The 13,739-nt window shown below is 41.0% G+C and overlaps 1 protein-coding gene and 1 pseudogene across 4 annotated transcripts in view; both read right to left on the reverse strand.

Moving 5' to 3' along the window:
* The window catches only part of FRMPD4 (FERM and PDZ domain containing 4), a 556,687-nt gene that overhangs the window by 185,876 nt on the left and 357,072 nt on the right, over positions 1 to 13,739 (reverse strand). For all 4 annotated transcript variants that reach the window (XM_044234508.1, XM_044234507.1, XM_044234506.1 and 1 more), the window contains exon 2: positions 12,940 to 13,056. In XM_044234508.1, the coding sequence (XP_044090443.1) occupies positions 12,940 to 13,056 (117 nt within the window). The remainder of the gene's footprint in view (positions 1 to 12,939; positions 13,057 to 13,739) is intronic.
* Positions 6,792 to 7,879, reverse strand: LOC122896373 (annotated as a pseudogene).

Raw genomic sequence — 13,739 nt, forward strand, 5'->3', positions numbered from 1 at the left:
CAAGCAAGACAGATTACAGTCCCTGAGGGAGCCCCCAAACTAGCTAGAACACCGGGTGCATGATATATGCTCAATTGTTTGTGTCCTGACCATGAATCTTTGGTGTAGGAGGTTATCTTCCTAGTTGCACCATGGTAGATCACATGGGGGAGGAACATGGCCAAGGATGTAAGAACACAAGAATTTAACAAACCCAGTTACTGGAATTCTTTCTTTGTCTTACACTGGGTAGGGTACTATTACTTCTTAATTTGTCTCTAGAACTCTCACAAAGGTATTTTGCTCCACATAGAAACACAGTGTCTACATGGTAGAGTGAGGTTCTAATGTTTCTTGGACTGTTATCTTGCCACTTTGAGTATTTCTTACATCCAAACTATTTTAGAACACTTGTACAGTTATAGAAAACTGCATAGTTCCCATTCATCTGGCATTCAGTTTTGACTAATGTTAACATCTTACATTAGCATGGTAAATTTGTCACAACCAGTGAACCAATACTGATACATTATTCGTAATTAAAGTTCATATTTCATTCAGATTCCCTTAGGTTCTACACCTAATGTCATTGATCTGTTTTAGAATGCCATCCAGGAGATTATATCACATTTAGTGCTCCTACCTTCTTGGGCTCCTCTAGATTATGAGTGTTTTACCACTACATTTAAGTGATATAAACAAAAAAATTCGGTTCATAGTCAAAGCCAAATTTGTTAAGAATTTTCTGTTGCTTGGAACTCACTAGATTACCAAACGATGCTGTTTTCTAGTTCAAACACACTATTTTATAATGATAAATGTGAGGCCAGGCCCACAGTATCCAAATGGTTACCCACCATTACATAAGTAGTACTGAGAAGAACTAGGATCTTAGCCCAAGAATTTTTAGTTTTTACCATCCAATTTCTGCCTTTTACATTGTAACTACATTACCCCAGAAATTCACCTTCATTACATCCTGAATTTTGAACAGCCGATAGACAAGCATAATAAGATATGAATTAATGACAAGGATGTGATGATTTTTCAAGTTCTCAAGGTTTTATTAGGGAATATGTGCTTTATCAATGTGCTCAAATTCTGTTAGTGAAATTCCTAAAGTAGAAAGTTCACAGGCGATCATGTTAAGTCACTGACTTATCGATCATCATTTTTTCTAACAATTTACTGAATATATTGCTTGAGAAATAGTTCTATTCTTGTATCTATTACTTCATCCATCCATCCACTCATATCTACATACACCTAAAGATTTTTACAACAAAGACTTGTTAAGCATCTACTATTGCCCAGAAAGTATTCCGGGCAGTGATAACCAACACTGATTAATCTCCTGGAGAGGAACAGTCATGAGTTTTCTGGAATTTTTTGGACTGAAATTAAATGGTATCAATATAATGAAATTAATAAATCCATTTAACTTTTTGTAAGATCTAAGTAGAAATGTAGGCTTAATAATGTGGGAAACTGAATTTTAATCACTGAACTAAAGAATAAGAATTAGCTGAGGAGAAAAGAGAAGGAGTGAGTTTGGAGAAAAAGAAGGGGGTGGTATCACAGAAGCCAGGAGAATAACTTAGAACAGAACATCACCAGAAATGAATTGGGGACTTTTATTTGGGAGCTTTATAAAATTCCCCCATAAAATGAGTAGTATTACTTCAAAACACTATGGACAATTAACTTTTTCAAAGTACAATGGGGCTGTTTCTCTGTAGACCACTGGTGACAACAAGTTGCTATGTAATTTTCACATCCCTAATAATTATTTGCACTTGCATTTGGCATTCCATTGTGACTGGGTTTTATGTTGCTATTGTTGCTCCCCCTTCAACCCCTCCCACAAAGGTGCTAGATGTTGGTGGGAGCAGCTGCATGCCCCGTGATCAGCAGATTCCTCTCCCTCAGTCCCCATCACAAGGGAGGGGGGAGTCATGATATTCTCACAGTGAAGGTTTTACTTCTCTGTTGACTTTTGATGATGTTACCCCTACAACACTCTTTAGAGGTAGATATTGATTGTTAGAGCTGTGCAACATGTTCCTGCTGACAGCAGACGCAACATAGAAGTTGGCCTTGCTCATGGTACAACCTAAGAAAACACACTCTACCGACATCTATGCTAATATTCGTCATACATAAAAACTAATGGCAACTTCCCATCTCATGGAAGGGTTTTATAAATTTATCAGACAGTGAAACAGAAGTACAAGAATGGGGTCAAATGCAAGATATTCCAGAGTAAGGTTTGGAAAACAATTATATCCCATAGAACAAAGGTGGCCCACAGTTTCTTTTTGTAAATAAAGTTTTACTGGAATATAACCACATCCATTTATTTGCATATTTCCTATAGCTGCATTCACACTACAGTGGCAGAGTTGCCATGATCATTGTCAATTGCTTTGAGTTGTGACCAAGACCACATTACTTCCAAAGCCTAGAATATTTACTATGTGGACTCTTACAGAAAAACGTTTGCTGACTTGGCCTACAGAAAAAAAGGCTAAGGGTGGAGGAAGAAAATTATGTACCTTTTGATGAGAAAACCCATCCATAACAGGGCAAAGAGAAGGCGTTCTGAGAGAGTCGAGAGCTAAAAGCAACCTGTCCTCTTTCCTAGGCCTTTATTGAAAATGCCACATGACAAAAATTATAAGAAAGAAATCAGGAGGTGAGATTGGGAGGTGAGGTGTGAAGGCTGATCAGTCGTTAGCATTTATAGCCTTCTAAGAAACAAGAGTGAATGAACAATCCTGTCATATCCTTTCTGACTTGTATTCTTTCCCTACATTGGCCATCAACCTACCAAACATGATGACAGAGAAGGAAAGGGCAAGATAGGACCCTTTCCTTGCAATTTTACTATGGTCAACAGCAAGCCAAAAGTAGGGAGTTTTGGTAGAGTGTGCTCATACTGAGAAGTAAAATAAAAACCGTTAAATTAATTTTGTGTACCATTTCGACTTTTGGGGTTGGAATGAAATACGTATAAGTGTATAAGCTATGAAATACAAATGGTGCCATTTCACTGATTCTGCACAGAGGGCAAAGCTCCCATGTTTGCATATAAAGCTCACTTTGCATCATCAAAGGATCATCAGTAATATTCATGCTAATAAATTAAAACTTTTAATTTTAACTTAACGAGGATGGTGACAAAAGGCAAATAAACAATTATGAAATATTGACAGACCACAAAAAGAAGGGATACCCTGTAGATTTTTAGTGTATTTGTTTTGCTCCTTTTTTTCCTCTTTTTTTATCTTGCTCCTTGAGGAAGGGGACACTTATTTTCATTTTGCAGTGGGTGCTGACAATTAAGGGGCTGGCCCCGTGCACTGACCAACACCCTTTAAGATTGACTTGTCTGCTTAGAGAGTGTCTCCTAGCCATCACAGCCTGAGCTGCTATGGCCAACTGTAAGCTCTTGGAGCAGCCGAGCGACACACTCCACGAAAACAATGGAGTGCCATGCCTACTCGCGACGCCGGCTGATCCGTGTGTCCACTGGCACAAAAGAGCAATGCCACTTCTCATCAGCTTTGCGATGGAAGACTCCTCTCCAGAAAGTGGCCATTGCCAACAAGGTTTTATTCAGGCTGTGAGAGGCAAGAGAGGACAAGGGCTCAGCAGGGAGCGCGGTCCCCGACCCCTGGGGGACCACAGTGAGGCACGGTATATCCAGCCCTTCTCTCCTTGGTGCGGGGGTGCAGACAGTTATGAAGGGACACCTGCCACAAACGTGATACCGTGTCCTCTTAAGTTCAGTCGATTTATTTGGCAAAAACACCCACACCCGCCAGTTGGCACTTGGCACCGGCCAGAATTTCCTGCCTGTGTCCCAGCCTTAGGCGAGGACATCAAAATTGCTCTCTGCAAGGGTTGGCTCAAGCCAGAAAGAAGGGCTCCAAAGGCCACTCAAAAGAATCAAGAGGTGGTAGCAGCCTCAAGCTACTATTTCAATTACAGGCTGTGACAGAAACCTGGTCACCCAGGTGCTTCTGCTTTTCACAGTTTGGCTGTCCCTGTGATCCTGAATGGCCTTTGTGACCCACTTCGTGTACATCCCTAGAGGGTGCTAAAAAATGAAAAAAATGAAAAAAAAATAAGGAGAAGAAAGAACCAATCCTGATCACCACCGAACCGGCTGTCCACAGCTCTGCGTGCCATGCGTGTCCCAACTCTTTGTCACTAAGTGGCCCAAGGCAATTCAGGCAATTACCAAACCTTCAGCTCTGTTGGCTTCCTGGACAAAAAAAGCCAGGAGGGTTTGAGGGATTGATGCAAGAGAGATGGATCGGTTATGTGACCCGCCACATTTCGAGAACAAACGCCCAAGACGGGAAGAGCCACTGATACAGGCGAAGACTGCGTCGCAACGCCCTTTCCACCACAAGCCGAGTTAGAGCCGGAATGACAGTCGTTTCCAAAGCCTCCCTTTTCAAAGGGGCTCCGGCAACTCTGCAGACTCACGTGCTAGCTGGGAGGAGTAATTACCAACTCAGCAGATAGGTGCTTTGTCAGATATGAAAGAAAACAAACCTGTTTCAGTGAAGGGAATAAACAGCCCCCGATGTTCAGCCAGGGAAGCTTGTGCGCTGACAGGACGTAATTACCTTCCATTGCATGTAATGATATTATCACTTTTACTTTGTTCCTCCAATTCCAAAATTATAATATACCTCCCTCGCTTAAGTGGATGCTTGGGTTCCTCGGGAACTCATTTAACTCAACGGCATTTGCTTTTGCCATGAGGCAATTATTTGCATTTGGTGAAGAATTCATTGTGTGTCCTTGGAAGCAATATGTTTTATTTAAGTGTTCTTCATCACAAAAACCAAAAAACGAGGCACACCGCCTCTTTTCCAACATAATGCCTATTTGTAACTCTTTCAACAGTTAAAAAGTCCCAAAATAATACAGCAACCCAGCTCGAATAAATCTCCCCTCTTTCCATCCTTGGCACACCTTCCAGTTTCCACAAAGAAACTTTGGTATTTCATTCCCAGAATCAAAGGGTAGCAACCTATGTAATTGCTCAGATCCATTTGTCCTTTGTTGGATGCTGGTTAATAATTCGGATTAATGAAGTAGGAAATGGATGTGCCATTTTGAATATGAAAATAATACAGGGGGTAGTGGGAGTTACCACAGTATCCAAATCCAGCTTTACAACTTTAAATTTTTAGAAAAGGAAAAGATTAAAAGAACTCATGAAACGGAACAAATGAAGGGACTGATGCACAGAATATGAGCCAGACTCTCTTCTGAAATCTTGGGGTAAAAGCAAAGGAAAAAAACACCCCAAGAATAACCCTCTTGGGGACATACTAGGTAAAGCCCAGGGGAACTACTCGGGGGCTCAAACTTAAGGATGAAGTAAGGATTTGCTGTTTCTATTTCCATGATGACAACAACAAAATTCTATCACAGTGACTTGACAATTCTGCTTGGGGTTAACAAAACAGAGAGGTGGGACCCACATGCTGCTTGCATTTCCTCAGATGATTCTCTCCTGGAGCTAGAGAAGTCAAAAATACCTTTCACACTGACTACGGAACTGACTGGCAGGTGGGAATGGCTAGACTTCTCCCACGATGGGCAGTGTCCATCCTGGAGAACAGAGTGGAAGTTTCCACATCTCATTACAAATTTGCACTATTCAGGTTTCAGGATTGAACTCTCTTGCATTCAGAAGATAGTGACTCGGTTTAATTGCCCACCATGGGAATTGCTGGCAGAGTAACAGAACAGGATGTCTGGTCCAATAAGCATGCAGAGCTACTTTGTGTAGGCTTACAGAAGACCACGACGAAGACGAAGACGAAAAAGGAGGAGGAGAAGGAGAAGAGGAGGAGGAGCAGCAAGCATTTCAAATGCAGAACTTGAAAATGAGGGCATGTATTTTTGCAATGACCCTCCCGTCTCCTTTCCCACCTGCAATTGCTATCCCCAGACTCCAACTGGGCTGGCTCTTCATTAACAGCGATCTTGCCAACAAGTGCTCTAATATTAATTTTGACCATGTTTTAATTTTCCTTTCAATCTTCAAAAGCCAAAGTTTCAAATTCATGAAGGACATTTCTTCTTTTGTATTAACCCTCCCGACCCGCAAAGTCCAACCAGAGTGTTTTTACTGTTTAACAAAGAAATGGAATATTAGGAACTCGCTGCTCCCTATTCTCTAGGACATGTGTTATATGCCTCTAAGGAGGTAAAACAGGTCTTGCACGGTTGAGAATGACAGCAGGCCCATCACTTCCACTGTACTCTAAGATCATGGAAAGTAGGAAATTGTCTTACTAATCTTGGTATCTTCAGCATATACTCATGTTCAATAATGTTTGGTGGGTGTATGTTGGGAGGGCCAAGGAGTGCTTTTATTTTATTTATTTTTTTTTGAAAAGTTAAAAATTCCTTAATTTTTTATTCCTGGTACCACTACCACAATTTACAGGGCAATATACCTGATGTAATGAAAAGAAAAAGAAAAAGACAAAGCTACAACAGATAAAAGACCTCAGGAATGTACATCTAATTGCCACTACATTGCATTAATCAATAGCTGCACTTTTTGCAAACTGTGGCTATGACAGTCCTGAACAAGAAGGGTTTCCTGTTTAAGCTGCAGTAACTTTTCTGACTATGGATCATCGTTCCTTCTGTGGCAGATTTTTACAGTTCCTCTAATGCATTTGGGACGACTGTCTCAAAGTAACCTGCAGCTTTCCTGACAACTCCTCGCTCTCTCTCCTGCTAAGAACTGTAGCCCTTTTATTCTGAAAAATTTTTAGAGCCTTCTGCTACCATATCCACCACTTCCACCACCAGAGCCATAACCACCACCATAGGGACTGCCCAAGCTTCTTCCACCAAAACTGTCCCCCTTCATGGGTCCATAATTTGATTGCTGTTGTCCACTATCATTTCCAAAATCATTATAGTTCCCACCACCACCATAGTCCCCGCCTCCAAAATTTCCTCCTTCATTGTAACCACCATATCCTCCCCCGCCCCCTCCATACCCACCTCCTTGGTTTCCATATCCTGGTCCACCACCCCCATAGCCTCCTCTACTACTGTAACCAGGACCACCACCATAGTTGCCACCATCACCTCTAAATCCATTATATCCACCATCACCTCCTCCGTAACTACCTCTGCTGCCACCACCACCACCACCATAGCCTCCTCTTCCACCAAAGTTTCCACCACGGCCAAAGTTCCCTCCACGACACGTGAAGTTGCCAGATCCACCTCCACGACCTCTCTGTGATCCAGCAGACTGCATTTCTTGTTTAGAAAGGGCCTTTTTCACTTCACAATTATGCCCATTAATAGTGTGGTATTTCTGAACAACAATTTTATCAACTGTATCATGATCATCAAAAGTTACCAAAGCAAATCATCTCTTTTTTCCACTCTGCCTGTCTTCCATAACTTCTATGGTTTCAATCTTGCCATACTTTTCAAAGTAGTCTCTCAAATTATACTCTTCTGTATCTTCTTTAATACCACCAACAAAAATTTTCTTCACTGTTAGATGGGCACCAGGCTTTACAGAATCCTCTCTAGAAACAGCTCTCTTTGGTTCCACTACACGCCCATCAACCTTGTGTGGTCGGGCACACATTGCTGCATCCACCTCTTCAACACAAGAGTAAGTCACAAAACCAAAACCCCTGGAACTTTTTGTTTGGGGGTCTCTCATCACCACACAATCTGTAAGTATACCCCATTTTTCAAAATGTTCTCTTAAACTATCATCTGTAGTTTCAAAGCTCAAACTACCAATAAACAGTTTTCTCAACTGCTCTGGTTCCTTTGGATCATGGCCCTCCATTTTGAGACCGGACTCGCCTCTTCCAACTCGAGTTCAATATCCAAGGAGTGCTTTTAAAGGAAGCACATGACCAGACCACCCGGCGGATGGGCCATTTCTAAAGATGCTGAATGGGGAGGGTAAGCCAGGGAAAGGTGGTGGTGAGCGTGTAGGGCTGCGTGGTTGCGGGGACGGTGATTAAGGCTATGGAATATAGGGGGCATAGCATGCATTAGACTCCATTACAAAGCCCAAACAACTGGGGCTTTATATTCTGATGATGAGGAAGAAATGCTAGTCTGACTACACAGAGGATGTGGCAATGCCCAGTCCTGGGGAGCCTCACCTTCTCCCCAAAAAGTAGATTCCCCAATGTAGCTCACTATCTCCCTGGTCAGTTGTCAAGGTTCAATGAAATCTTTGGTCTCGCAAGAATTTTCTGAACTTGCTTTATCTAAATCAGATCACATTAAGAGCCAAAAGAGGTGTTGTCCATAATTATGTCAGAACGATACTCATAAACCAGGACACTCCTGGGCAGACAGGGTTATACGCCTCTATCTGCACACATATGATCTATATCATCTATATGCTATATCCATTTATAACTATATCCACAACTACACGTGTATCCAAATCAAGAGCTCTGTTGGTATCGACATTTCTATCTACAACTGTATCTAAGCTTTATGCATCTTGATTCACAACCACACGGACATCTGTTATTTATGGATGCTGTTCTTAGAGCAAACATTGCAGAGGGCCTCAAACTCGCTATAATTCTTTCTTTCTCTTTCCTTGCATTTCTCCCTTTCTCGCCCCTTTCTTAAAAGGACACTCTTTCCTGAGAGTCATTCCTTCAAGTTCCAGTTTCTCTCTTCCCGTCCAACTCTCTCACTTCCCTGCTTACATGGTAATAACAGGAAACTGACAAACTCTTCCTCTACATCTCCCATGTTTCATAAACAATATTCACTGTTGCTCAAACACATGTATTTCCTGTTTTTCTGACAATAGTAACAAAAGCTGTCCTTTTCTAATGCAGAGTTGGGTGTATTTGACCGGGTACATGTGTAGACATTTGGAAAACCATTTGATGACTCTGAGTCTCACTTTTCTCATCCGGAAATAGGATCAATATTTCATTAATTAAATAAGGGAAAATGAAATGGGGCAGCTGCCAGTCCTCGGGAGGAGAACCTGAAACTATTTCTTGGCTCTACCCAAGATCCAGGGTATGCACTGAATGTGTGTGTTCCTCTAAAATCCATTTGTTCAAACCCTAATCCCCAGAATGATGGTATTTGGAGGTGGGGCTATTGGGGAGAGGGTAGAGCTCGCATGATAAAATTAGGGAACTTCTAAGAAGAGACCTAGAGATATGATCCCTCTCTCTGTGTGTCATGTCAAGGTACAGAGAAAAGACAACCACCTCAAGCCCAGAAGAGGGCCCTCACCAAGAATCCAGGCCAACTGTTGAGAAATAAAGTTCTGTATTTCAGCCACCCACTCTTTCAGAGTTTATTATAAACCCCCAAAAGACTAAGACAACCAGCCATCAGGATTTTTTACAGTTCCTGACCCTATTTCAAAGTGCAGCAAACACTGATAACCAGTAGTCTACTGTCTATATAATGTTATTTAAGTGTTCATTAATATGTGCGTAATGGCATTAATTTTTTAATCCTATGCATTGCCAGCTTTTTTTTTAAAATAAAATTTAAGGTATTGATTCCACTCTAAATAATTGGGGATGGGAAAAAGAACACGAAATTTGAACACATTTAACTACCATGGGCTGTGTTCTGAAGGACTCATCAAGATAGAATTAGCTCATTATTGAGCTAGAAGACTCTAACTTTGAACATGGGAAGCCTGGATCTTCCCATAGCTTCATTAATAACTTGAAAGTAGTTGTACCACCATCAAAACCAATTGTATGATTTGGGATATCATTTGGATCCTATGACAAGATAAAAAAAAGAGACATCTAACATCTTTCAAAGAGAATATGTAAAAGAGTAAGAAAATAAATGCAAAGGTGCTAATTACTAGCCACAGCTTAATTTTCAAATTGTTCTTTTAACGTACAAAACTAATGAGCAGAGATATACTCCACACTGCAAACCAGAGGTCGACAGAAACTTGAGTAATTAGAGTATTGCTCTGTAATGGAGAGAACTCAGTAGATAAGGAAAAAACCCCACAGGAATGATTCTCATTTATAAAACCCACTAGGGATAAAGAACAAACACCTCTGAAATCAGGTACTTGTTCTCCACATCTGGAAACAATGAGTCTGAGAGAGCTACGGAAACTTAACTTTTCCAGTTAAAAAAATCCTACAGATTCGGTGGCTCCATAGGTTGAGAGGCCAACTCTAGATTTCTGTTCATGTCATGATCTTGGCGTTCTGAGATCGAGCCTGGTATTGCTCTGGTCTCAGCAGGGAGTGTGCTTGAGATCCTCTCCCTCTCCCAGCTTGGGCACATAAGCACACGCACCCGTGTGCACGCTCTGTATTTCTCTCTCGAGTAAATAAATAAAATCTTTAAAAAAATCATCTTACAGATTGGGAAAAGTGACACTGGTGACATTCGTTTTTAATGTTGCTATTTAGTGATCAGTGCAGGTTTCTCTATGAAGTTGCTGATTTACTCTTAACAGGTTTCAACAGCTGGCAGTAGGCCAGGGTAAATGTTACATTCACACGTGGCCTTGCCCTTAAAAATGTCAAGGACACGAAGTGAAATGCACGTGGCTCAAGTTAGCTGGGATTCTATGACCAATAGGCCCTGGTTTGTGTTTCTATTTAATTAACTGCTTTGGAAAGCACAGGAGCCCAAATCCGATGAGGAAACAGAAAAATCCATTTTCCTTGGAAAAGTCTAAGATATACCTCCATAAATTTATAATCCGAATCTTTTAGAAAGTACATTTCTTTGGCAGAAATTCTTATTGTTTTGAGTCAAAGCATCTAGGCAAGCTCAAGTGAGCCAATTACATGAATTCATAATGATGTTACAAAATAGATAGCACAATGTAATCTGACAAAATATCATCTTTTCAGCAATATAAAGCACTTGGGTAAACTATGAAATGAACAACTCAGAGTCTAGGGTATAAGCAGAATTGTTGGTCTTTCTTCCAGTCTTTGTGCTTTCTGGGAGATTCTACTCCCATCGCCAATTCCAGTGCAGTTCCTCTGGTAGGGCACCCTCAGGAAAGCCTTGAAGAGCCAAAGGCCACTGCTCACGGGCTCCCTGTAATGGGTCAGGGTCACGGGCAACTTGAAACTTCCCAGAAGGCCAGGCCCTCAGGAATGACCTGAAGAGAGCCGCTCTCCCCTTTGCAGGAAATTCAAGAAAGAGGGGAGACTTGGGCCGCAAAGACTGGAAATCTGACCATAATGTTCATATGTTTCTTGCATAGATAGCCTCCCATAATCACCTGGAGGTGCTGGGCTGTGCAAAGACCAAATCCCCAAAAACAATCGTAAGAAAGATTTTTTATCTTTATAAACATGATCCCCCACCTCACTGTGACCCTATCTGCTCATCAGTCCACAGTCAGATTGACAAGAGCAAAGAAATGCTGCCTGTAGTCTGAAAAATGCTTCTGTTGGCATCCAGTCTCAACTCAATTTTTTCGGTTAGGATCAAACATGCTTACTGATCTAAAATGTATTTTATTTTCTTTTTTTAAGATTTTATTTATTTATTTGAGAGAGAGAGCATAAGCAGGGGGAGCAGCAAAGGGAGAGGAAGAAGCAGGATCCCTGCTAAGCAGGGAGCCCAACGTGGGGATGGGTCCCAGGACCCTGGCATCACGACCTGAGCCTAAGACAGACGTTTAACCAACTGAGCTACCCAGGTGCCCCTAAAATTTATTTTAAATGTTCTCTTACTTAAGAATGCTGCACATAGCTTGTAAAAGAAAGCAGGGTGGGCCCTTGTTTTTTGATAAGTGCAACAGGAAAACTTATCTCATACAATTGCAAAAAAACCCCAGAGAACTAGGGCTACTGATTCCTCCAAAATTCTTCAGTGGTTCCCTCCAAAAGGTAAACATGGAATTATCTTATCATCCAGTGAGTACAATGGTAGGATATATCCACAAGAACTGCAAGCAGGGACCTATACAGATACTTAGGAAGCACGAGCCATAGCAGCATTATTCCTAAGATCCAAAAAGTGCGGACGACCCACATTTCCAATGACAGAAGAATGGTTAAACAAACAAGGTTATCTGTAAAATGGATTATGTACAACGGAACATTATTCAGCCCTGAAAAGGAACCAAACAGTTATATATTCTATGCCATGGAAGAAACATTGAGGACATTACACTAAGTGAAACGAGCTATACACAGAAAAACAAATACTTTATGATTTCACTTATATGAGATATCTACAATAGGCAGATTCATAGAGAAAGAAAGTAAAATAGAGCTTACCAGAGGGAGGAGGGGGAATGGGAAGTTATTTTTTAATGAGTACAGAGTTTCTGTTGGGCATTATGATGATAAAGTTCTAGAAATGGACAGTGGCTAATGGTTGTACGATGTTCTGAATGTACTTAAATGTCACAGAATTGTACACCCCAGAATGTTAAAATTAAACAAAATTTACCTTTATGCTATATACATTTTAACGCATTTAAAAAAAAAAAGCAAAAAAAAAAAAAGTCCAAAATCTTAGGCAGTGTCAGCAAGAGGAATGCATATAATTCTGTTAGCTCATGTTTTTCATTACGAATAACCCAGTAACATTTCTATCTTGACCAATTCTACAAAGCAATGGAAATTGTTAAACTTTAGTTCTAGCCTCAGACAGTGGGTACAACTGGCCTTGGATATACTAAAGAACACTTTCGCTCTTTCTCAGAATGACCTTACTGTCCCCAGAATTATCAGCCTAACAGGGCAGATCACCAACTATGAAGCAACTGCAAGTCACAAGACATAGAAGACAGAGAAGATTAAGCAGCTTGACTGATGGCCTCCAAATGTCTGAGTCCCAAATGGAGGCACGCTAATTCTGAGTCAAGGCTGGAAGTAGAGACAAAGAACAGGTAGAAGATTCCACACAGTTCAAGCCATCAGTTCTACCTACTTGATGAAGCAGTCTCGGCCATCCCGGTTCGCGGTCATCTCCCATCCATAGGGTGGCACCTGGTTCAAGCCCCAGGTGCCCGAGGGAGGTGGCCAGCCAGAAGATTTCGTCCTGTGGCTGGGAAAAAAAAAAAAGAGAGAGAGAGAGAGAAAGAAAAGCATCATTACACCTGACTCCTAAACATTTCTTCTTAGACAAACACCAGAAAGAGCATGAGATTTGCTCCTCTCAGCTGTGGGCTACATGCTCAGCTGATTAAATGAATAAATACAATGAATGATTTACAGTAGGTACCATGCTCATTAGTTCTCCTTATACTATCTTCCTTCCTGAGGGAAGAACATATATTCCTTTACACATATTCCATTTTACAGATGAGGAAACAAAAAATGGCTCAGAAAGATTAAGTAACTTTGTTCAGGACACGTTATCCATTTTAAACAAAATTTTTGCATAAATTTTGCAATGACATCATTGCGCTACACTTCCTGACCCCAGACATCAGGAAGTGTGGCAGATAGATATTGCATGCCATATCAACACATATATGTAAACATTGTTTTTATGGCTATGAAGCAAATAATTGGAAGCTATAATTCCTTGGCCTCCCCTGACCCAAACATAACATTTCCACTTATATTATCCACATTCCTGTCAAAGTGAGCTATAACCCAGGGACAAACTCTCCATTTAAGTTGCAGAGAAAATCTACACATTTGCTTTTACACTTGCAATTCAAACCCTGAATCTCAATCATTAGCAAAAGGTAAGGGTAGGGTACGGAGAACTTTCTAGAAGCC

This window comes from Neovison vison, chromosome X (genome assembly GCF_020171115.1).
Source record: "Neovison vison isolate M4711 chromosome X, ASM_NN_V1, whole genome shotgun sequence".
In the NCBI taxonomy this organism is placed as follows: Eukaryota; Metazoa; Chordata; class Mammalia; order Carnivora; family Mustelidae; genus Neogale; species Neogale vison.